Source organism: Tachysurus vachellii, chromosome 3 (assembly GCF_030014155.1).
Source record: "Tachysurus vachellii isolate PV-2020 chromosome 3, HZAU_Pvac_v1, whole genome shotgun sequence".
Lineage (NCBI taxonomy): Eukaryota > Metazoa > Chordata > Actinopteri > Siluriformes > Bagridae > Tachysurus > Tachysurus vachellii.
In genome coordinates, this window is record NC_083462.1 from 21,767,622 (window position 1) to 21,791,997 (window position 24,376).

Below are 24,376 nucleotides of genomic sequence, written 5' to 3' on the forward strand. Positions count from 1 at the left end.
CTGACTGCATGTGAGATAAATATTAAACATTACGGTCTTGCTGATGACTGTTGTAAAGGAGATTAAACTCTACTAACTGATATTGTAACACTGTGGGTGTCCGGGAGGATTTTAACGTGTTGAAGATCAGACAGAATAAATTAGAAACTTTGGTACTTTATAATGTAAAGCATTATGAATGTGTCCTAAATGTAACAAAACGCACGAGGCAGGACCCACGCCATCCTTGGGGGTGGAATGCGCACGGTAGTTTTTTAACTTCCTGTTGCTCCGCCTCCCGTGTTTGTCGTATCCCTCGCGCGCAGTTACGAACCATGCAGTGAGATAAAGACGGCTCTTTCCCTTCCTGTGTCGATCCGCTTGGAGCTTTTTTACCGTGCAAACGAGTAACCGCACAACGCCATCACAGGCGTTCTACAAGGGATTTTCTGGGGTTTTTTATATTGTTGTGTCGGACGGTCGGAGCGCGACCACATACCAATCTTTGCGTGCGCGGGGGCTGAACCATGTCCCTGAGCCCGAAACACTCCACGCCTTTCTCCGTGAACGACATCCTGAGCCCGCTGGAGGAGAGCTGCTTTAAAAAGTTCGCATGCATGGAGGGCGCTTACCGGCAGCCTCCTCCTCCGACTGCACAGGGCGCGCAGCATCAGCACCACCACCACCATCACCAACACCACCACCACCAGCAGCAGCAGCAGCACGGAGTGAGCCACGGAGCTTATCACGTGCCGCACGGCATGTCACAGTTCTCACACGCGGCCGTGGCGGGATACTGTAACGGGAGTCTCGGCGGAGTGGCGGAACTGCCCACTTACCAAGAGAGCGTGAGAAGCGGCGCTGCAACCGCAGCCTGGTACGGAACAAACCCGGAGCCGCGTTACGCAGCCCGTGAGTTCATGCAACAAATCTTATAATTACAACAAATGTTATCATTATTTTTGAATGAAAAAAGCCACCCTTGCATTATTCTATATAACAGCATATTGCTTGTTTAAAGTGGGCTAATTCTGTAAAAGAAAACAAATACCTAGAAACAGCTACATTCTTAAACATGTCAAAGAAGAAAAGTTGAAATTCCTAATAAAATAAAGTAAAAAAGAAAACAAAATAGGCCAACAGAACCGTATTATCATTACATTATTAAGCATTATATATATTATACACACACACACACACACACATATATATATATATATGAATTTTTCAAAAAAATATTTTATTACAAATACAAAAATGTAATTTTAACTAAATACATTTTTTTCCAAATATTTAAATTAGTATTGGTTACAACAAATTGCAAACACAAACTGTACCTGCAGTAACCTATAAAATAGTCAAGGACACTAACAAGGGGAACTTGCTACGAGTTTTATTTAGATTATACTAAGGCAAACGGATTTGAATGTAGTTAAAAGGGTTTTTTAGTTTTAACATTGGTATTTTAACTAATTTATTATTATAATTATGATAGCATGTTGACTCTGACAAATGCACTTGAAAGTTTTATAACGCATCTTAACGAGTCTTAATTTATTTTTGTTGTAATAATAGCCTACTCCTATTAATATCCTGTTTCTTTTGAAGTTCCTAGGTTCATGGGCTCCTCCAGTGCTATGAACATGAATATGGGTGCGCTCGCGGGAATGGACGCCAAATCCATGGTGACTCTCCACGCGGCTCCGCGCAGGAAACGTCGTGTGCTCTTTTCTCAGGCGCAGGTGTATGAACTCGAGCGCAGATTCAAACAGCAGCGCTACCTGTCTGCGCCCGAGCGCGAGCACCTGGCCAGTCTGATCCACCTGACACCGAACCAGGTGAAGATCTGGTTTCAGAACCACCGCTACAAAATGAAACGTCAGGCCAAAGACAAAGCGACACGCGAGCCGCAGCAGCAGGACGGCGGGGACGCGTGTCATCAGCAGCATTCACCAAGGCGCGTCACCGTGCCTGTGCTCGTCAAAGACGGTAAACCCTGTCAGAACGGATCCGACACACAGACTTCAGGCCAAAACGTCGCCATGGCTGCGGGGCCACTTCAGCAGCGTAGCCAAACAGTGGAGACGTTAGCGTCTGCAGCGGATGAGCTTGACGACATGGCACCGAGTCCGCCAGGGCTGCACAGCGCGCACCTCCCCGGCCTGTCTCACCTGGACTCCGCCCTCCTGGAGTACAACATGGCGGGCTCGAACCTGCTCTACGGCAGAACTTGGTAGGCGAATACGCGTTTTGTACGAGAGCCCAGACCAGGAAACGGCCTCTAACGACTCCGGAGAACAACTTAAAACACTAGACAGAAACAAACGCGCATTTCAACATGTACAAATGTGAGGATTTTATTAGATTATATCCATCCAGAAATAATATCTCACGGCTGGAGTTTGTAACCAAGCTGTATTAGGGTGTGGATGGACATGCAGCAAAAAAAAGGCTTGTTATTTTCACACATCTCTCTCTTTCTCTCTATACTATTGTTCATGAAGCTTTTTTAAAAAAATGCTTTTCAACTTGTTAGATGAACTTGATGCAGAAGTATAAAGGACACATTTGACACCGCAAGATTTTATGCTGTTCACGCGAAAACTTTTTGTAATTTAAGAACATTTTAAAGTTTCTTCTGAAACTCCTAAGAATTAAATTTAACAATAAAAACATTCTGAATAATTTGCAGCTTTTTACTAGGCAATGGGAAATTAATCTTTTTATTTTGGGAAAGATATTAAGTTGAAGATTTACAGTACGGGTTTCAATAAATGTTAACACAGCCATTAACGACTCTGATTTGTTTGGTTAATAATCGTCAGGAAATAATACGCACTGCTGCTATAAGAACAGTCCCTGCATCTCTCCTATCACAAAAACTGGTTTATATTTCCAAATATAAACTGATTAACACCATCAGCCAGACTTAATTGATGACAATCTTTTTCAGGGTGAAACTGCAGACTCTCAGTCTTGCTCCATAGGCTGAAAAGCGGTCATTAATTATTTAAATTATTTTATTTAAAGTTTCCTTGCACTATGGCTTTCATGAAAATTCATAATACCACTTTAAACAGCTGCTATCCCATCAGAAGTTTATAATAAATATTTTCTACAACAAATAATTCCTCAAATCAAAGTACATCACAGACATATTTAGGGGGCAAGGTGATAAATATTTAAAACTAGTTTTTATTTTTAACTAAAGCGGGAGAAATGATGCAATCAATTATTTAGCCAAATGTGGAGATGCATCTGAATTCCGATTATTGCGACTATTGTCCATTAACCCAATTATTCTTTTCTCATTTAAAACAGTGTTTTGACTCCGAGATCTACATTTATAATTGTCCATTATAGTGAACCTATGAATATTCAGCTGTGTTTGAACACACTTAATATGTCCACTGTTTGGATTCTCTCTCTTACAAAACACACACACACACACACCCCCCATATGGAATATATAAAAAACAAAAACAAACACGACTGTATTTGATTGTGTATTTCATAAATTTTACAGGAATTACAAAAATCAGTACATAAAAACTGTTATACTGAGTAAAACCAGGTTTTTTTCCTTTTGTTTTAAAACAAATCAACAGCCCACCAAAAACAAGTTAGGTTTGAAGAAAGAAAAAAGAGGGATACAGAATCCTCCTTTGAAAAGGCAATCATTCAGTTCCAGTTGTAGCGTCTTGCAGGTGGAGGAAGACCATAACCTCTCGATGAATTATAACCCTGGGTGGGAAGAGGTTTTTAAAAAAAAAAAAAATTAATTAGCAACATAATTTAAATTATTTTAGGCTCGTTTAAGTACTGGAATTTAAGGAGTTGCACAAAACAACTAACTGAATAATATTGACCAAGACTACTATTAACTAACTATAAAACAAGGAGTTCAATAAACACACACGCACCTCCTGTGGTCTGCGATCATCCTGGGGACGCTGCTGATAGCCACCTGCTCCTCCACGACCTCTATGCATGTTATGCTGGTATGCAGAGACTTGAGACTGCATTGCACGATCCCATCCATGACCACTGTGCTGAGGCCTGGATAAAGAAACATCAAGAAACAAAACCCCTCACACACAAAGAAGTAACTGCAATAAAGATAAATCATTAGCTAAGCTTGGTTTAAGGTAATTATACTAGATATTCTGATTTAGCCTTAGCTAAAGTGCTGAGCTAAGGGTGTGATGTTGAAAATGATTACAGTAAAAGCATTTTTATGATTCATGGAGAAAGTGGGGTGGAAGTTAAAACAACAATCAAACAAATAAACAAACATGATGGATCAATACTGAAGGGGGGAGAAAAAAAAAAAAGAAAGAGCAGACAGGAATTACATTTGAAAAAGAATGTTTAGAGACTTTAGAGAAGATAAAAAAGGGAATAAATATCAGGGTTAGGATACTTAGGAAACACAAAAAACCCCCACACATCAACAACATGGAATGTTTCAATACTAGTGTCAGTAAGACAGTGTGGTATTGTGCCATATTCTTTTTTTTTTATACCAAATGTTTCATGTCTTTGTTCTACTACATGTAGTAACAAGAACCTGGACCTTACTGATAATTTACAGTTATTATTAAAATGTACTGAGTGCCATGGAAGAGGAAAGAAGGGGGAAAAAAAAATGTTTTTTTAAGAAACCCGAATCAGACCTTATCTTTTTTTTATGAACAAATGTGTTGTGTGTGTAATATGTAATAAAAATAAATAAAAAAAAAAAAAAAATGTATATATATATATATATATATATATATATATATATATATATATATATATATATATATATATATATATATATATATATATAAATAAAAATTACACACACTTTAGACTTTAAACAACTAATTGCTGGGGACTGGTTTGCAGATGGCAGTCTTCATCATGTGCTGAGACAACTCTCACTTTAAAGCCTTCAGGAAGCCAGTGGGATTGCATGTGTAAAGTATTACAGGATGTGAGAACACGTTGAATAACAGATTGTTTGAAATTGGCCCTCAGGTTTTTTTAGGTGTTGGAAATTTGACTGTGTAGCAGATTTCAAAGTTGAAATTGAAGGCACTCTCTGCATATTGCACCATTTTGAATTACAAGATGCTGATTTCCCCACAGTTAATCTGCCTTACTGAACAAGTTCAGCATATATTTTGATATTTATTTGGCATTTAACTTTTGTTGCATACAATGGTGATAAAGAAAAACAAGTTTGCATGTGTCAGTAACAAGGCAAATTCTCACATGGTATTAAAGAATGTGTTAAATAAGGAATTGCTGTAGTGGAGCATTTCTATAAAGATCTTTTTGTGATTGTGGACATTACTGATGTAGGTGCTTCTAATCCCATTCAAATTATCATTAGCCCTATGTGAACAGACAAGCAGGTTAACTGATCTTGTCTGCAATTAATTTGATGGAAAGTAGTCCAAAGCTCTAGTGTGAACAGAACTGGGGAAACGTGGGAAGGAAGTCAAAATGTTTATTTCTTAAACCTTAAATAAAATAAGTTAAAAAAAAAACAAAAAAAAAAACAAACAAACAAAAAAAAAAAACCATCTTATTCCATCATGGAGTACCATTTAGTTATTCACCAAAATCCTGTTTTGAACCTACACAAGACTACACAATTCCAGAACATACCGAAAGGATTTTAAAAGCATTTTAGCTCAGATTATTGAGTCACCAGCGCAGCCTTAGCAGAATGAGCATTTCCTTTCTGTTCCACATTCTGGCCTGCAACACTGACAGAAGGACTACTAAACCCTTACAGACTAAATGAAAAGTGCATGAGCAAAACAACTTACAGAGCAAGTGAAAGTAAAAAAAAAAAAATCACAGAAAATGCTACCTTAGATAAGAAATTTATGAGTAAAATGATGGTGGTAGGGAGAGAGGAGAGAGGAAATGGGGGGGAAAAAAAAAAAAAAAAAAAAAAAAAAGGCGATTTTTTTAATACCGTCACCAATCATGTTTATAGACAGGAAACAGCCACAGAAATGTGATGGAGCATTAAAGACTTGTTTTTAACAATATAAATAAATCAAATTAAAATAGGCAATGGGGGGGGTCTGATTCATGTCATTCCCCCACACTTTCTGGTCATTTCCTACAAAGCTCAAAACACTGTTCGTTTCTATGAATAGCAAATCTGCAACATGTGGCAATCCATAAAGCAGGACACCAACGCCACCTCTAATCCAGGCTCTATAAGACTGAGCAGAGAATAAGAAAAGAGGAATCCTAACCATCCCTCATTACTCAACCATGTCACAGCCTTCCCAATGCCTGCCTTAGCAAACAACAGTGGAATCCATAATCCCTCCTCCAGGTTCCTTTATGCATTTCATTTGTGTCTGTCCTGAGTGCTTAAAGGAAATGCGCACAGTCGCCACTAATAACTACTGACCTAAGGTGACACAGGCCTACAATAGGCCTGGCAGGCCTAAAAATTTGAACCCAAAAGAAGCTGATTAGTGCCTGAAGAGGTCTGGAGCCAGAATCAATGGCCGGTCTGTGTGACCGCAGCGGCCCAGCCTCCGAGGCGATATTGGACCAACAGAATTAGTGCTGCCTCATTAAGTCCTGCAAACCTCTTCAGAAGAAAATTTGTTTAGCCTGTGCAAAATAACCAATTCCACCCTAAGCCCTCCCACAGTGGACAGGAAAGGGAGAAAGAGACCAAGTATTACCAGGAAAAAAGGATTTCTATATTCAAAAGAATTCAGTAAAAGTCCCTTTGCAATACATTCTGATCAATCCATGCGGCACTGCTGCATATGTATGAGCAAAAATGTATAGATATTACACGTATGAATAAGTCCTTCAGGAGATGAAATGTATGTGTGATGTCAGAAGGAGCAATCGCTGACCTTAAGCACGAGTGGGGTGAAGTTTAAACATGGTGAATATGGAACAGATTGAATAAAGTTGGAAACTTACCATGGACTCTGCTGTGAGTGAGATGGCGGTGCATTTCTCAGAAATCCCTGCTGCCTGGAATCTATTAAGAAAGCAAAGTGTATATTATTTATATGCCACACAAGGTCATGAAAAAATGATTTCCTATACAACGGCATGTAAGAAAAAAGCATCGTATTTTCAGTCTGACTGAGGCTTTAAATCAGTTCATTTCAGATTTACTGGTTGCAATCAAAATATTGAAAGCCAAGCGATTTCAGAGATACAATTAAGCAGGAGTGATTCTAATGACAGCAGTACCTGAGGGGGTGGAGGGGTTGGGGGTTTTAGGTCTGCATTTGCATTTCTTCCCCTACAAAATGAACTAAGCATTCATCTGGCGACATTGTGCCGAGCTCAAGTGCTCTAGTTCCAGCGAGGCAAACCCCTCGACAAAGGCACACTTTCAAAAAAAAAAAAAAAGTAGCGAGTGGCTTCGACCCAATCTCTCGTTGCCAAGGCAATAACCAGCTGCAGAGCTCAGACTTGTTTGTTTTATAGTAGAAGACTTGGTGAGTGGCTGAGACCGAGTAGAGGGAGAGAGAGAGAGAGAGAGAGATGTAGGGGGAAGCAGGGAGTAAAGACGAGAACTTCGGCTGTCATTTACAAACATAGGTTCCAATCTGCTCTAGAGGGAGGGGGAAAAAAGGAAACGTTGCCATGTTTGTTATAATCAGTTACACCTGCAAATGGACGGTGTCCTATTCTGGATGCAAATGACAGCGTTAAGGCTTGCAAAGACGCTGTCCAATTCTCTCAGGTTCAGAGATACTGACCAGAAAAAGGAAAAACAAAAGGGACCACCCACTATTAGCCTAATTATCTTCCAACACCCCCACTTGGGCTGAGCTCTGTATACATCCTAAAAGACGGCGTTACAATCAGTTCATCCATAATAAACCCAGACTAGACTTAGAGGACAGAGGCGCAGAAAGGATCTGAACACCAGGTGACAAATGGGATTACATCAGCAATCCTCTGTAAACTGTCTCGTCATTAACTTAACACTGGGATTACACTGTCCCAATGCACATCTTGTAAACACAGACATACTGCTAGCTCTGTAATAGACCCACAATGATGGCAATACCAGTTCTATACACTGAATACAATAGTGTCACGTTTACAGGGTCTGATGACCTTCAGTGAATCAACAGAATCAGTGTTAAAATTAAAAATTAAAATTTAAAAATTAAAATTAAAACAGCATATCTAAACCCATCATTTTAATTTTCCTATATAAAAAACATGGAGGAATAATCACCCATATTCTATTCTATAAGTGATTGGTAAAATAATCTTAGCAGTTTAGCTAGCGCTCCTGCATTTTTTTTAATGAAGGGTTTTCAGATAGTGGCTAGGCTAGTGCTTGCCATCATTTTCAAAAGATGAAACTATAGCATGTTGTTAAACATTCTAACAAGATTTAATTTGAACCAAGCTACCTCTTTAGGGACATGAACGTTCCTGGTTGTGTTGCTGTGGATGTTTTTTTCTCCAGCATTTTGCGACAAAATGCAACTGTTAGCAAAACAGACTCATTAGACTCATGACTGAACCTACTGATCGTAATTCACTACTTTACCACCAGCTGTTTCAATTAGTCAATAAAAGCCAGCAGTCTGTCTTTAACTCCACACTGATCTGGCTCCACAGGAGGTGATGGTCCAGTGAAAGGGGAATGTTAACTAGGGTTTTACCCCTCTCATGGCACTACTCAAACATACTCCCTCAGAGCCAACACAACCAAAACTGTGTGCAACGATGGTTCACAGATATTGGCTACTCTCAGAAGTGAGAAAGCTTCAAGCCCTACTGATCCGAGTCAGAGGTCAAGGCCTGAGAACCGTACACTTAAATATGTTAGACACTGAGCAGAGAATTTTAAATATGTAAAATGATTATTAGTATTTATTATTAATTAAAACACACAATTTTAGTTACACCAAATGTAGTTAAATCAGCAAAGACTTCAGCAAGGATGGATGTGTCCATAAAGTAAAGAGTTTTCTATTTAACCACCTAAATCAAGGGAAAACTCAGATTCCTAAAATGGAGGTGTTTCTGTGAAACCATTGTCCTTCTCCTCTCCTGATCATATTTTTAATGGCCAAGTCTTTATTTACAAGCTGATACAATGGCCAGAATGCATCATTGGGTTGATACAGAAGGTGAATAACAAGCTAACAGTGTGAGGAAACATGAAGGTTTCAACCTTTGACCATACAATCAATGCTGAGTCTAATGTTGACCCCCCACACCACTACATCTCCAGCTTCAATGCCATATAAGAATAGAACATGGTGGATAGTTGGAGATGAGAAGCAGAAACCGAGGTCAAGGAAAAACGTATTTTTCTTTATACACCTTCAACTCGACATGACTACATTTGCATTAATTGCTAGAAGGATGACCTCAGCTTGCACAGAATACATCAGCCACCAGAGGAGATTACTCATCAACTTGCAAATGATGCATCAAAGTGAGCACGGTGAAGCAAGACTGAAGCGAACACCGTTTATTCTCGAGTCATACTCTGCTTCCTCTCCGACAAAGCCAGATGACTTGATAAAACACTGACACTATTAAGATTTCCCTCATACAGAGATATCAAGTACTGTTCAGAATTCAGTGTTATGGAACATCCTAAAACATTATGTGAACAGAAAGACGACAATTACGTGATCTTTGAAAATTACTACATACATGCAGCTGAAGATAAATTATAAATTTAAAATTGGTTGCTATATGAGGCATTTTTTACACCGTTATGGACAATACTGTATGATTTTGGACTGCAATCTTCCTTAAAAGAATTTTAAAATGAGTATTAAATCATCTCTTCAAAATTTCTTCAGATTACTGTACTGTAATCACAAACATGCCATATTATATATATATATATATATATATATATATATATATATATATATATATATATATATATAAAAACCTACCATACTATAATGTATAATTTAGCTTTCATTTATCTGTTTATTGATGGAATGGTTATATAATAGTTTCTCCAAAAGTCTTTGCTTCATTAGAGCTTTAGAACAAAACGATTCTAAGTGTAGTTTGACTCAATAACTATCTGTACGTAAACCTGTTCATAATAGATCAGAAAGTCTTAAAATTAAATTTACAAATCAAAACAGTGCTTTATAGGTAAAATAAAATATAATAAAATAAATAAATAAATAAACAAACCCACCCACCCAAAATTCTGTTCTACATTAGAGCGCGTGTGAGAGACTTACGCTGGTGATCAAGAAGTGGTGGCCGATAGTTCCCTTGGCGATATGTACTGGGGGGTGGGGCAGTGCTGTACTGCCCACCCATGTTCGGGGCAACTCGAGGAGGCCTGTGGCCATGCTGATCTGCTCCATGTTGATGGCTATTTATATGATGGCTGATTGAAGGCAGGGAGGAAAAAACACAGTTTAACACGTATTTACACATGACCTTGCACACCAAATCTGCCAGCATTTCACCTCCCCTATAAATGCAAGAATTATAACTCTGGCTTCTTACTTCACTATAAAAGGCTGTAAGCACCTGTCAATTGGTCTAATTAAACCCAATGATGGCTTTCATTAGGAGATTATGCTTCAGCAAGCAAAAATCTGTGTGACTGCCACACTTGCATGATGCACTGCATAATTCATCATTTCAAACCCAATCCTGATGAATCTGCCAGATGTTTAATTAAAAGTTTTTAAGCAGCCGTACTAGTTTTCAGTGAAACAGACCAGAGACTGACAGAACAATCATGCTTTACCAGTATCGTGGACCTTGCTCTAGTTACATGGAATTGGCTTAATTCACCGGCTCTGAACTAATAATTAAATCAAAAATTCTCCTCCATGCATGAATGTAAACAAGACCACTATCTTCTAAGCCACTTTTGCTCTTTATACATATCTTGTCTGCCTATTCAGCTTACACCACAGCGATAAAGCCAAGAAATACAATTTAACAAACACTTATGCTTGTTATAAAACAAATTATAGCCAGAGACATTCTGTTATAAACAATGAGGACAACCTGCTTAGGACAACCACGTTTTTTCTACATACATAGGGATTTGTTTTTAGATCATCGGTTATAAAATATGCTGTAAAGCCTCACACCTACCCCAGTGTCCTGAAGGAAGACTGGTCCAGGTGCATCTGCTGGCGGTTACGATTAAAGCCCAATTGGGGTCTCCATGGTTGGTGGTTAGACCTTTCCCAGTCACCAGGCTTCAACACTTTATTGGGAATCCTGGAAGCAAACAATAGTTTTTATTTTTATTATATATATATATATATATATATATATATATATATATATATATATATATATATATATATATATATATATATATATATTTTTCGTAATTTAGTAAATTTTCATTTCTAATTAAGAGGAGCATCTGAACATACTTTGCCCCAGAAAGGATGACTGCCTTGAACACATAGTTGTCTTCATACTGTGGATCCATGAACCTGATTCTGAAAACAAAAGATGCATTATTAATAAAAAAAATTAAATATAAAAAGGGAATAAACTCTAGGAAAAGCTTCAATCCTTGGAAGTCAACTGCCAAGGTACTCAATCGTATTCACAAAAGGCCAAAGAGGTTTCTAAATCCTGCAGTAGTGGGGAGCCATTTTTAAAATAAATGCAAAAAAACTTACCCAACTGCACTGCTGCAGGGAATATCCCTCAACATGGGGATTGGAGATTCTACAGGTCTGAGAAAAGAGGGGATGGAAAAAAATGTATTAGAACTGATTCATATAGCTCAGATTAAGAAGCATATACAAGGCTAAGGACTGAAGATACAGCAGGTGCTCCTTACTTGTCTGGTAGAATAGGATCTTCGTCGAGAGATAATGTACCTTGGATACCAAAGCACAGCTCTGGAGGAATCTCAGTGCCCTGAATGAAGATTCAGAGAAATAAAGTGTCAGGATGGACAGCACAGGACAGTGTTCTTTACAGTAGTCTCTGAAGTGATGAACCATAACTTTAGCACTGCATTGTTACAATCGAAAAACCACAACAGCGTTACAACTTCAAATTTTCGTTTAGAAATTCGGTCAAAGGAAAAAACATTTCGTACCTCATTAGTTTCTGACCTATAGAGTTCCTCGATGAAGTCAAACAGAGGGTGGGTTTTGCCCACAAAAAACACATCACTGCCCAGACTATTTCTTCTGACTGGAGGAGAAAAAAATAAATAAACCACCACCACATTCGGTAAAAATCAATCCCAAAATTAGATTAAGACTTTCATTTCATTTAACATTAGCACAAATTAGTCCATTGACATTTAAAATAATTTATCCTAACATTTACAGCATTTGGCAGACGCCCTTATCCAGAGCGACGTACATAAGTGCTTAAATCTCTAGCATTGAATACATTAATGCTGGCTCACTAGGCTACATACATACTTAAGATACCATGAGTTTAAAACATTTGTTCAAAGTTACAATGAAAAAGTTGTAGGCCCCGAGACTTGTCCCTCTAGTGAGAACTCATGTGTGTATTATGTGCTTAACTACCCCAACAATTAGGTTTTCATGACGACTAAAACATGGGACTAGCAACTTTTACTTGGACTGGCTAATGAAATCATGATTTGTCCACCCAACACAACGCTTCTAGATGGGAGCCTTCCCCCCATGGCTAGTAGTAGAAATAGCTTTAGTAATAAAAATGGAAGATAGGAGTCTTTCAGCACTCACCTTCTTCTGGGCTTAAATCAGGATAGACCTTTTCTAAGGCTGCCCGCAGCCTGAGTTCATCAACAAACGGCAACAAAGCAACACCTTTAAATAACAAGGACATGATCACAATCAACAAGAGAGAGAGAGAGAGAGAGAGAGAGAGAGAGAGAGAGAGAGAGAGAGAGAGAGAGAGAGAGAGAGAGAGAGAGAGAGAGAGAGACACAGAGAACGAAGTAAAGTTAGACAATGGCACATTGTGTGCTGAATCTTGGTTACCCTGCCAGGCGTATTTCTTCCCATTCAAATCAATCGCAAAGTCTTCAGGATAGAAGTCAATGATGGGTGAGTCCTGTTTAACACGGATTGCACAACGCTTAATAAATTCATATGAAGTGACAGTGTTTTATATTATATTCACTGTACTGAAAGCGGACTTACTGGGTTGGACATCAGTTCCCTCCATGTTGGTGGCAGAAAGTTCCCACTGGCAGCAGGAAACACACCCATTAGCTGCTCTAGAGGTTTGAACTATGAGCAAAAAATGTAGCCATACACAAAAATGTTATTGTAGCTTTTTGTTATATGTATACATTCATATTTTCAAAAGGCAAAAAAAACACCTTCGTGCTCTCCCGTTCCACCTACCGGCTTGGTCCCTTTTTCAAAGTCTGTGAACATGTCTGTGATATCTTTGAAGTCAGATGCAAACGGTGCATAGTGGAATGGAAAGTACCACTTCCAGGATGCACAGCCCTGTAAAAGAGTCAGGACGTTAATGAACCGTCAATTTGCTTCCAATATAGCAAAATAATGATTTAAACCTCAGCCTTTATGCCTAGCAATGTTTGTTTCCATGGGCTCTGACAATACAAGACACTACAGATGGCACATTTCTGGACACAAAATGACGTGCATCCACACGCTCCATGTATGAATCAAAATAATCCCTCACTTTAGCATAGTTTAAAACTGTTATATTAAAAAAGAAACCATTTTATATGTACATCAATGTAAAAGACTAATCTGTAATTGTTTGCGGATAACATAAAAAAAACTCATACTGATGTAATACCAATAAACCCATGGTTTTAAAAAGTGTACAACCTTCTAAACCCCCCCACATGTGGAAGGTTAAACATAAGCAAACATGCATATTTACTCCTAATACACATAAATGTCCTTCATACACCTTTCAGTAGCCTCGCAAATATACACTCTCCCTCCATATACACGTTTGCAACAAAAAGCATTAATACGTGGCAGAGGGCAGCAGAAGCATCTCCGGCAGTTGTGAGAGCTCAAAATAAATTTTTTCAGCGAATCCCGTAGGAGTGAAGCACGTGGAGGCAAACAAGCCATAGCATGTACATGAGCTCTTATTTACTGCACACAAATCCCTTAGCCAGAACCCTAATCAAACTGGGATCTGCTGGAGATGTGCACAACTAATTATTCAATTTACCGCTAAAGAGCAAGACCTGTATTTTAAACTGACTAAATAATATTGGCCTTTGAAGGTGAAGGCAGACAAAAGGCAATATAATACCATAAAGAGGTGAACAGAAGGCAATCTAGAAGTTAATATTAACAGGAAACAAATACATATTAGTACAACAGTTATAACTTGTTAATTTCTTAAATCAAAGGAAAAAAAAAAGACGGTACTGCAGTTTTCAGATTATAGTATCTGAATGATTATAGTATAGTATGATTAGCCCTGCAAATTAAACACCTACATACAACCTAAGTTGGCCTGTGAGGTTCATTTACAGTCAGCCGCAAAAATATTATCGTCATGACATTACTTTCGATTTGGAAGGACACTTCTAATACATAGATGAATGCATTAACAACCCAATTGTCTGAATTACAGCTGGCAGAGTTAAAAAAAAAAAAAAAGAAAAAAAAAGTGTACCCAGCAAGAAACAGGTAAGTGTAGTATTTATCATTATAAGATCATATTTAGTCACCTACCTGGTAGTAATATCTAAGAACCCAGCAGAGGCCCTCCACATAAGCCTTGACCACCTTTTTACGAAATTCATCATCAGTCTCATCCACGTCAAATTTGCTTTTGTAGTACCGCTGCTTCCAGCCAGACTCCCACAACCTATAAAATATGAAAAATTAAAAATCAGCTGACAGTCTACCTCAAAAAGAAAAGGATAAACTATTCACAACCTACACTCTGAAGCCTGGCTCAAGCCTGGAATTAAAAAAGAGAATACTGAAATAATTTATTTGAATTAACTCAGCTGGGCTGGTTTTGTGAGTCAGAAACATCATGTTTCTTCCATGCATATTCACAACCTCATAAATATTTTTGGCTGGCCCAGAAACACAAATTTGGTGGACTCTAGAAACACAGAAGCACTCCACTCATGTAATCAAGGACGAGCGGCATCTGTCGAGCCGATCCTCAACGCGTCCCCATTGGGGCAAGAAATACTGCTATGAATACCAATTTAGCCCAACGGATTTAACAGTTTTGACAAGTGCATCACAAAGGAATATTCAGTGCATATTCCCCTTTCCATATTAATCACTGGCACTTGTGGAAGAGGCCACCACCGAAGCTGAGCAGGAGGGGGAAGAGGGGGATTAATGAGGTGTAATGGTGGGCAACAATTAGATCATCACCTGACGTTATCTTCAGGCTCTGGCTCACTGTCACTGTTTTCTGCTTTCCTCTTTACACCGTGGCTGTCTGCACTGTTGCTCGGCCCTGGGGGTTCCTGAGAAGAAATTAACAGCGGAAACGTGTTTTCGAAGTATGTACTGTGGTATTAACAGAACAAGACCTATTGAGGCTTATATTACTGTATGACTGCAAAACAATCAATCCAGTCCTTTAAATTCTATATTGACAATTGTATCAAAATTAAAATGTTATACATTAATATATTGAAACTAAGATTAATTAACTGCATGTAAACCGGGATGACGGCAATTATATAGACTACATAAAATGGAGAAAAACGCTTTTAATCAAGGTGGACTATTAAGGCTATACAAAAAAATCCTGCAGATAATAAAAATTTATATACTTGCCTTTCCCCCATTTTTCAACGTGGCTTTTAACGAACTGGCAGCATCCTGCAGGTTTGGGTGGGAAAAAAGGACAAGCAATAAATGTGTGTGTGTGTGTGTGTGTGTGTGTGTGTGTGTGGGGGGGGGGATAGACAGGGATTTAAAATGGAAAACCACATCTTTAAATAAGTTAGATCAGCATTAAGGGACACACGTAAAAAAGTGTGGAGAGAAATATGCACTGGCAGACAGCTCTAGTGTGAGACGTACCTTGTTCTGCTGGTAGTTAATGCCCTGCATCCTCATATCATATGCTGTATGTCGAGCGTTGTGTATAGGCATTGGCTGGTCTCGTCCTCCCAAAGCACGAGGGGCAAACTGGCCTCCTGCGACAAATGCGGGACCTCGTTCTGCCTATGAGACACACACACATGAGACTTTGAATACTGTATACTTTCTCGTTCAACACAAATATTTTGTTTTTTTAATAAACCCAACAACTACATGAGGTGAACCTTGATTTGATACATTAAAAGCATTACTACTGATTGTTCTGCTCTTCAGGAAAAACACTGAAAAGATGGAATTTTTTCTATTAAATAGACGTGATGCTGGTTATACGCTCTCTCACGGCTCAGCAACCTTGCTGCCCACACCAGAGTAAAAAAGTGCCACAGAAAGACATTACAATGCACTGATAGAACTTTAACTAATGTTGGCAAAGAGGCAGTCAGGGGGGGGAAAAAAAAAAAAAAAAAAAAAAAACCTAGAATGTTAAACTGTGGGAAAGTTGATGTGATGAGGTCTAGAAATCTTTTTCTAGGTGCAATAACAGAATTCCTGTTTGGGAAATGGAACAGGTTAATGTTGTTACAGCATTATATTCACACACACGAATATGTAAAATACTAGAAGCCACAGTTTAAATGAGACCGGTTAAGCCGAACACATTTGACGCAAAACAAACGGCTTGTTTAAAAAAAAAAAAATAAATTTCATTCAAATTGGTAAAGGACCCATGTCTAGGTTACGGAATAATACAGTTTAGAGTTTAGAGTTCAGTTTAGACAGAAAAAGAATAATCAACCAATCCATGTCAATTTTATAATAGAATTTACTGGTAATTTTTATCATAAATAACCAGTGAACAATGTAAACATGGCGCAAACAGGAAAAAAGAAGACTAGAGACAAAAGCAATAAGCAAATGTTAAATTCCAGCAGATAAACGATGTTAATGCGGATTTACTGTAGACATGCTGTTATATTCCTCTTGGATGCAGGACAAGTGTGAACATCTGGATTTATATTAAAAAAGTGACATTCAAGAAAGAAGAAATGAAGTCCACTCACCTTCATGCGTTTCTTCTTTTCCTTTGTTCTCCTTTTGAAATTTTCCTACAACAAACAAACAAGCACTCACGTAACCACACAAATGGAATAACAGAGGAATCATGTCAGTGCTAAGAAAGACACATGGGAGAGTGCTGATCAAATCGTTCGTTATTCTCTTGTATTAAAGCCGAATGCTGTACCTCGTCTTCTTTGCGCTTTTTGAATATGTTGTCCTCGGCAACTCCCACAGCCTGCATGATGAGCTCCACTCTCTCTAGGTTGACATAACCATTTTCTGTGAGGTATCCCTGCAGAAAAAGGACCATTTTTATAAAGTGTCTCTCAAGCTATTTTGGCCTGATCACAGTTCTGAAAATATTAAAGGAAAAGTGTTCGTTACCCCAGTCTTGTGCACAACGTCTTTGTAAATACCCACAAGCCGGTCAATGGCACCCTCTCTGAAAGCAACACAAGCGCATCAGGATGAAGTAAATTAAAGCAATTTTTTTCTGGGCTTATACACATTTCTATATAACGGTTTTGTTTGAGCTAAAAACAATATGAACAGAAAACTAAACAAATAAAATCAGTTGAGGCATACTGTACATTTCTTTGCCCTAGATGAAGAATTTGCATTCTACCTGCTGACATGACCAAGTCTGGAAAATACTAGCAAACAGAAAAGGGTGGATAAAAAACGAATAGATATCTTGAGGTACCTGATTTCTAAAGACGGCAAGTGTGGCAGAAAATCATTTCCCACGAAGAAGCACATGAAAACCCAGTCGTCAACACTTCTCTCAAAGTTAAAGGGAAAAGGCAGGCTGGCCATGGTTAACTCTCGCTCCAGATACTGTAGAGAAATGACAGTGATAAAGGCTCAATAAGAAAGGAGCAACAGTGTAAATATGGGAACTCGAGTCAGACTAAAAACGAGTCAGCTACATGTTAACTTGTTTATACTCCAGTATAATTTTCAGTGTGTGGTAAACATGCATACAAACCTCACGCAGGACAGACAATCGAATGAAAATAAACTCCTGCTCAGATGCTGGCATGCTGTCAGCAAATTCATCATGCTGGAGGCAAGAAGTCACCAGATTAGTTGCAGAAAGAACAAAGAGAAGTTCTAAGATTTATTTCTTTATTTGTTTTACCTCTCCTTTCTTCTCCCTGGCAACACCCTGGCACTCTTTAATTTCATGTCCAACCTGTCCACACAGGGAACATGGTCTGGGTTTGTTAGGCTTGAACTCCTCACGGATGATGGTGAAGTTGGGCTCATGCGTTGCCAGACCCAACATAATTAGATCAGCTAGTGAGAAGAAGGTTTACAGCTTATTAAGAAAAAAAAAACAAACCTAGAAATTCTAAGAAAGATTAGAAAGGAAAACTGCCAAGGCAAAATTAGGAAGAGGAAACACAAACCAACCGTTAAAATACTACTGAAGTATTTAAAAGCAATGCTAAAGGTCTACATTTGCAAATTTTATCAGAGGAATGTAATCATTTTTATTTTCTTCTCTATGGGGTTGGTTATGGTGAAGACCCTGCCTGATTGGCTAAACTAAGCTCTTGTTTAGTCTTTGTTCGGTCACATGCACTCAATGAGCTGACCCTCTTATGTGCTCGTTCTTAATCCTCTCCATCCTCGTCACTCCTAAAGAAAACCTCAACATCCTCATCTCTGCTACCTCCAGCTCCTCACTGTTCCAGTCTCTAACCCATACAGCTTAATTGGTCTCACTACTGTCATACACCTTTCCAGTCAGATTCTTGCTGACACTCTTCAATTATGTGTCACACATGCAAATGATAAATGCAGTTATGTTGCACAGCAATAACAGGGACATGAAAGTGCAGTTGAAAGAATTATAAACCTATAAGTTCATTTCAAACCTATCTAGACCCAATATTTTTCCTCTGGCATCCCTCAGCCACAAAGGCATCACACCCCATCGATTGCTACAGTCCTTATCGTTATATTGCATGGCTTCTAATCGCTCCTAATCATAGAAGGTTTTAAGCAATAATAGAGAGTTCAGTACTTCAAGCACCAATAAGTTTATTACAACAATTTCTATCTAGTGTAGACACAAATACAGGGGGGATTTTACTGTGAATCAATGCGTTACAGTACAAAGCTCATCTCTTTGATGGGTGTAATAGTTAAGAGAATAGAACAAATGTAATGAAAAACATTCACTTACCATCAGCACCACAGAGACAGTGGTGTGTATTAGGGTCATGACTGGGTTGAGCTGAGTTTTTAAAAATAAAAATAATAAAAATAAAAATAAAAATAAAAAATAAAAAAAAAAGGAAGAGAGGAAACAAAAACCAAGTCCTGGATTAAAAAAATAGCTAAAAGACAGGAAACATTTATCATGCACCATCAAACAAAATGAAAAAGTAGAGGATCGTTTCAGTACAAGAGATCTGATTAATACTAACTGGGAAAAAGTTTTTTTTTTTTTTTTTTTTAAACGTTAACAGTATGACCATGAGTCTTTACCATGCTACTTGTAATAAATAGTAACTAACAATTAAACGGTAGCCATGTCAACTCTGCACATTGTTCTGTTGATGGGACGGGGCATGATGTTTGCTTTACTGGTCTTCCCAGTAGGAGCATTAATACATTACTAAACTACATTTATACGTAAATAAATAGCAGTCTTTACCTATGCCATTAGTCAGCACTTGGTTCGGAAACCTACCTCTCTGTCTCCTGATGAAATCCATGATTTTATGTTCCCCTTCTCCAGGAACACTGGCATCAGACAGAAAGACCTGCAAAACAAATCAAACCCATGCTGCACTTTAGAGAGGCAATAAATACTATACTGAATACTATAAATGCTGTATAACCTACTGTAACATTCCTCCAGCCGGGATCATTGCTCAGTCTGTCTGCAACGTAGTAGCGCAAACATTTGGCCAAGTTGTCCATGAACTCAGTGCCCTTTACAGGAAAACACAAAACAGTTCTGAAATTTGTTTTATTCGCAATATCAAATTTTGATATTTGATTTTTATAAAAACAATCAAACTAAAATTCTAAACTACACCCCTGTCATGGTCAGTGTTTGTTGTGATAGAGATTCGAGTATTAATTTCAGCAGAAAAATATCTAGGTGCATTTAACAGCAGAAATCAATAAATCCAATCCATCTTCCCCGGACCAGAATTGCCACAATTTTAAAAATAAAAGGTGCAGCAACCTCCGTCCTCTCAATTTTCTTTACGCTCTGTGCTGTTGTGTGGTTAACATGATTGGCTGAGAGGGAGTGTGTATCTGTGTTAGGAGGGTTGGCCAGTAACCAGGTTTCTGTGCTAAGACAGTCAACAGCTTGGGGTTTTCACAAACTCAGATATAACAAACAAAGCGGAGTATTTTAATTGGATGTCGACACAACTGGAAGAAACACGACCAGGAATAGACAGAAAGTTTAGATTTGTTACAAGAATAACACCTAATCAGAAGCAGTGGGAAAATGATGTCAAACCAGCTTCCCCTTACAGCCTAGAGATAACTATATTTTTGTTTGAAATGTCATTGCAATATTTTCATTACTTTACACAGCTTTTTTTAATGATCATTGGACATGTGCATGAGCATAGCTGCACCTTTAATAACTATACTACTGAAAAGCCACCATATTTGCACCATACTGCTGATCTAAATTGATCTCACAATGCTATTACTTTACTTTATTTCTTCTTCAGACGTGGTCATGATTTGATAGGACATATTTTGTTTACCAAAACTGCCAGACACAGGAACAGTTTCTTTCCCCAGGAAATCACCCTGATTAACAACTCACCATAATTCTATTCCCTGCTTCGTATCTATAAGTACTGCATTATCAGAGCTGTCAGTCATCACATCATCCATATCCATATCTATATATATATATATATATATATATATATATATATATATATATATATATATATATATATATATATATATATATATATATATATATATATATATATATATATATTTATTACACACACACTACTGCTGCTGCATATTGTACAAAAAGCATAATACACAATACTGTTATTTGCACTCCGATGCGCTCTCACACTATGTACATAACTAATGTCATAAATTCTGTATTCATATTTAATACCCATACCCGTCTTGTAGAGTCTGTAATATCTTGTATAGTATAGTGTTATTTATGTCTGTACTTTTGAGAGTCACAAACAGCTGGAACCAAAATCCTTGTGTGCGTCAACACACTTGGCTAATAAACCTGATTCTGATGATTTGCATGCAGCTGAAAGCCTGAGAAAATTTCCTCTCTTACACAGAAGTTGAAGACTGAGGCACGCAGGACTTACTGGAGTGATGCAGTTGCTGTCAAACCGCTCTTTTATTTCTTCTGGGGGCAGGTAACCACCTTGTAAAAACAAAAAGCAATATTAACTTTACAAAAAGCAATTATATTCATAAAACTCTCACTCTGAGCACATTTAAACATACAACCGTGGGGAAAAAACTAATGAAGCACACTACAAACAGAATGAAGAGCATCTATAATGATGCTCCAAAAATAAAGTGCAACCAAGCAACAGTGTTGATGAAACAAGAGTTGATGAGCACAAGGTCCATACCTCTATCTAAAACTTCCTCTCTCATTCTCTTTTTTTCTTCCACAAGCTCCACTCCTTCCTTGGAGGCTCGGAATCTTCTGGATCGCTGCTGGTTCATTTTGGCACGAGGAGCCTAACAGAAAGACACACGGCATTGAAAGAAGGGCACGACCATGAAAACCTGTCAGTTGTTTAAATATAACCTTATTTAAAAAAAAAAAAAAAAAAAAAAAAAAAAAAAAATAAATAAATAAATAAATAATAATAAATAAATATATATATATATATATATATATATATATATATATATATATATATATATATATATATATATATATATATATATATATATCTTTCTCCAAGTTTCTCTCATTTTCAGGCATTACTGGCATGACAGGAAATATACATTAATCATAAAAATATAGACTGTGGTTTTAGCCAAAACTTTACTCATTTAACACCCTGGCAAGAAAATGACGGTCACAACAGAGAAGTTCAAAATTAAACAACAAAGACAAGACAAATGTAACAGGATAACAAGTAAATCAGTACTTTATTACATATTTTACTGTTAAATGAAAGAGAACTGTGGGACTCAGACCAAAAGTGCACATGGCTATAGATTAGTTATGAACACGGTATAATCTTTGTTCCCTTTTAAGCCACGGGTAAAAAGCCTGGTTGAATTTTGAGCTGATTTACCTACAATTATTGAATTTCAAAGTCAGTCAAAATTCAACACAATTCAACAAGCAGTCTGACTGGTGAAGGGCCACATGCAGAGTATGAATACTTACAACACCATCGATGGCCATGTAAAGAACTCTTCTTGGACGAATAATGTTGAAGAGCCGGTCGATGTACTCAAAAATAGCGACCATCATTTCATCTTCGTTCTTGGGTGCAGGCCTGGAAAAACAAACAAGATATAAAAAAAAAAACAAACACATCAGTAAATGTCTTGGGGGGGAAAAAAAAAAAAAGACAACATCATTGCTTTAACTTCTATTAAGTGTAGAGTACTCACTTGTCTTCAGGGTGTGTGCATGGGTGGATGATTCCATTCATGTCCAAATAGAGGTTGTCAAACTCCACCTCGTTTGGGTTGGGCTTCGTTGTATCGACAGGTATCCGGACTCCATTGCACTCTTTAGACTGAAAGAAACCCAACAGGCAAATGTAGATTCCTCAGTTTCATTGGGTGACAGAAAATTCCAGCAACAGTGGAACAAAGAACCAGGGATACACATTACACAGACACATGATAAGAGAATAATCTTATAATCGAATTTCCTTTAGTCTGTATTAATGCAATGATTATCCAGTTCTAACAGAGGTTCTACTGAAGCAAGTTTTTACTTTTTAGTATGAAGTTTGGCTACAAGCTGCAGTGTTTACAATACTTGTTTCTGGTTCAAGTTTACTTTTTTCTTCATGTTTAAATGCAAAATATCTTGGTCATTGCAAGAGTTATATGGTGGCTTTGCAATGTCCTTTAGCAGCTTTCAGGGTTTCTACAGACCAGTGGGTTTCTGATTTTTTAAAAGAATGCCTGTCACAGGAATAAATCAGCATAGTTAAAGCCTATAGCAGGCACAATGTCTCACTGACCCTCAAAGCATTGTGTTTTTACAATTACCGCAGCAAATTCACTTAGACGTTCATCTACACACTACTTGCCATTACAGACGTATGTATTTTTTTTTTTTTTACAAAACTAATTGACAGACACCGGAATGAAGTCACAAACATTTTCCATTATGCCAATTTTCTCACTACTTTTGCACCACTGTGTAGAAATAGTTTGTACTGATAAATTATCTCTCTATTGTCTATTCTACATATAATATAAGGCGTCTAATAGTATAAAGCACCATTCTAGATGTGGGGATGTGGTAGAACAGTGGTTAAGGTGTTGGACTACTGATCAGGAGGTCTTGAGTTCTGTTGGGCTCCTGAGCAAGGCCCTTAAACCTGAACTGCTCAGTTTTATAAATAGAAACAAAATGTAAGTATGGATCTAAAATGTACGTATGTCTGCTAAATGCCAGAAATATAAATGTAAAATATAAATATGCTAGCAGCTCATTAAATATTCAAGCAGCTCATTGAATATGCAAATTCGCCCGTGATATCATCTGGCGGCTTTGAATATTACACTGCATCAGTTACTTTCCCCTCGACGTTGGTTATACTGTTATGTTTACACTAACACTAGTTAATCTAACAGAGCGATTTAAACGCGTTAAAATGTCTCGGTTTATAAATACACGTTGTAGATAAGCGTTTCAGATACACGGATCCAATCGTAAATGAGAACAAGAGTAATTTACTAGTCAAACTTTGGTCAAAATAAATAACATTTGATGTTTTGTGATGTTTTGTGAAATCGTAAACACTACACGGGCGCCCGTGCTTAGCTTAGCCGCTTGTTTTGCTAGCTCGCTTGTTAGCATGTTAGCATACCTTCTCCTCCACGCAGTGTACAATTATAGACGGATACTTCCGACTCAGCCAGCGGAAAAATGCGGGGACTCCCATCTTCAGTTAAAATGTCTTGTTTTGTGTTTTTTTTAAAAAAAAAGAGCGTTAAAAACAACTAAAGTGACGCTAGCAACAAAAACCGCCAGCGTTACCACAAATAAATGACAACGCGTTTATTATGTTATCGAATCGGCTACGTTTATAGCATAGCACAAGATTCATGTCCGGGTTCATGATTGAAGATCA

General features: G+C 37.8%; 2 protein-coding genes across 2 annotated transcripts; one reads left to right on the forward strand and one right to left on the reverse strand.

Annotated features, from left to right (window-relative positions):
* Nucleotides 1-506: 506 nt before the first annotated feature.
* nkx2.4b (NK2 homeobox 4b) lies at nt 507-2,216 on the forward strand. The gene is made up of 2 exons (XM_060864976.1): nt 507-891; nt 1,588-2,216. The coding sequence occupies exons 1-2, from the start codon at nt 507-509 to the stop codon at nt 2,214-2,216; spliced, it is 1,014 nt and encodes a 337-aa protein (XP_060720959.1).
* Nucleotides 2,217-3,472: 1,256 nt separating this feature from the next.
* Nucleotides 3,473-24,363, reverse strand: xrn2 (5'-3' exoribonuclease 2). The gene is made up of 31 exons (XM_060866274.1): nt 24,113-24,363; nt 22,674-22,801; nt 22,444-22,555; nt 21,668-21,779; nt 21,395-21,453; nt 19,914-20,003; nt 19,759-19,831; nt 19,249-19,299; nt 18,196-18,353; nt 18,043-18,117; nt 17,758-17,891; nt 17,439-17,496; nt 17,239-17,346; nt 17,057-17,101; nt 15,975-16,118; nt 15,726-15,770; nt 15,315-15,409; nt 14,649-14,784; nt 13,320-13,427; nt 13,113-13,202; nt 12,951-13,023; nt 12,693-12,776; nt 12,065-12,162; nt 11,801-11,880; nt 11,637-11,693; nt 11,382-11,450; nt 11,092-11,220; nt 10,215-10,366; nt 6,937-6,997; nt 3,903-4,038; nt 3,473-3,723 (listed from the first exon to the last, which is right to left on the reverse strand). The coding sequence occupies exons 1-31, from the start codon at nt 24,185-24,187 to the stop codon at nt 3,661-3,663; spliced, it is 2,898 nt and encodes a 965-aa protein (XP_060722257.1). The 5' UTR covers nt 24,188-24,363; the 3' UTR covers nt 3,473-3,660.
* Between the last annotated feature and the right edge of the window lie 13 nt (nt 24,364-24,376).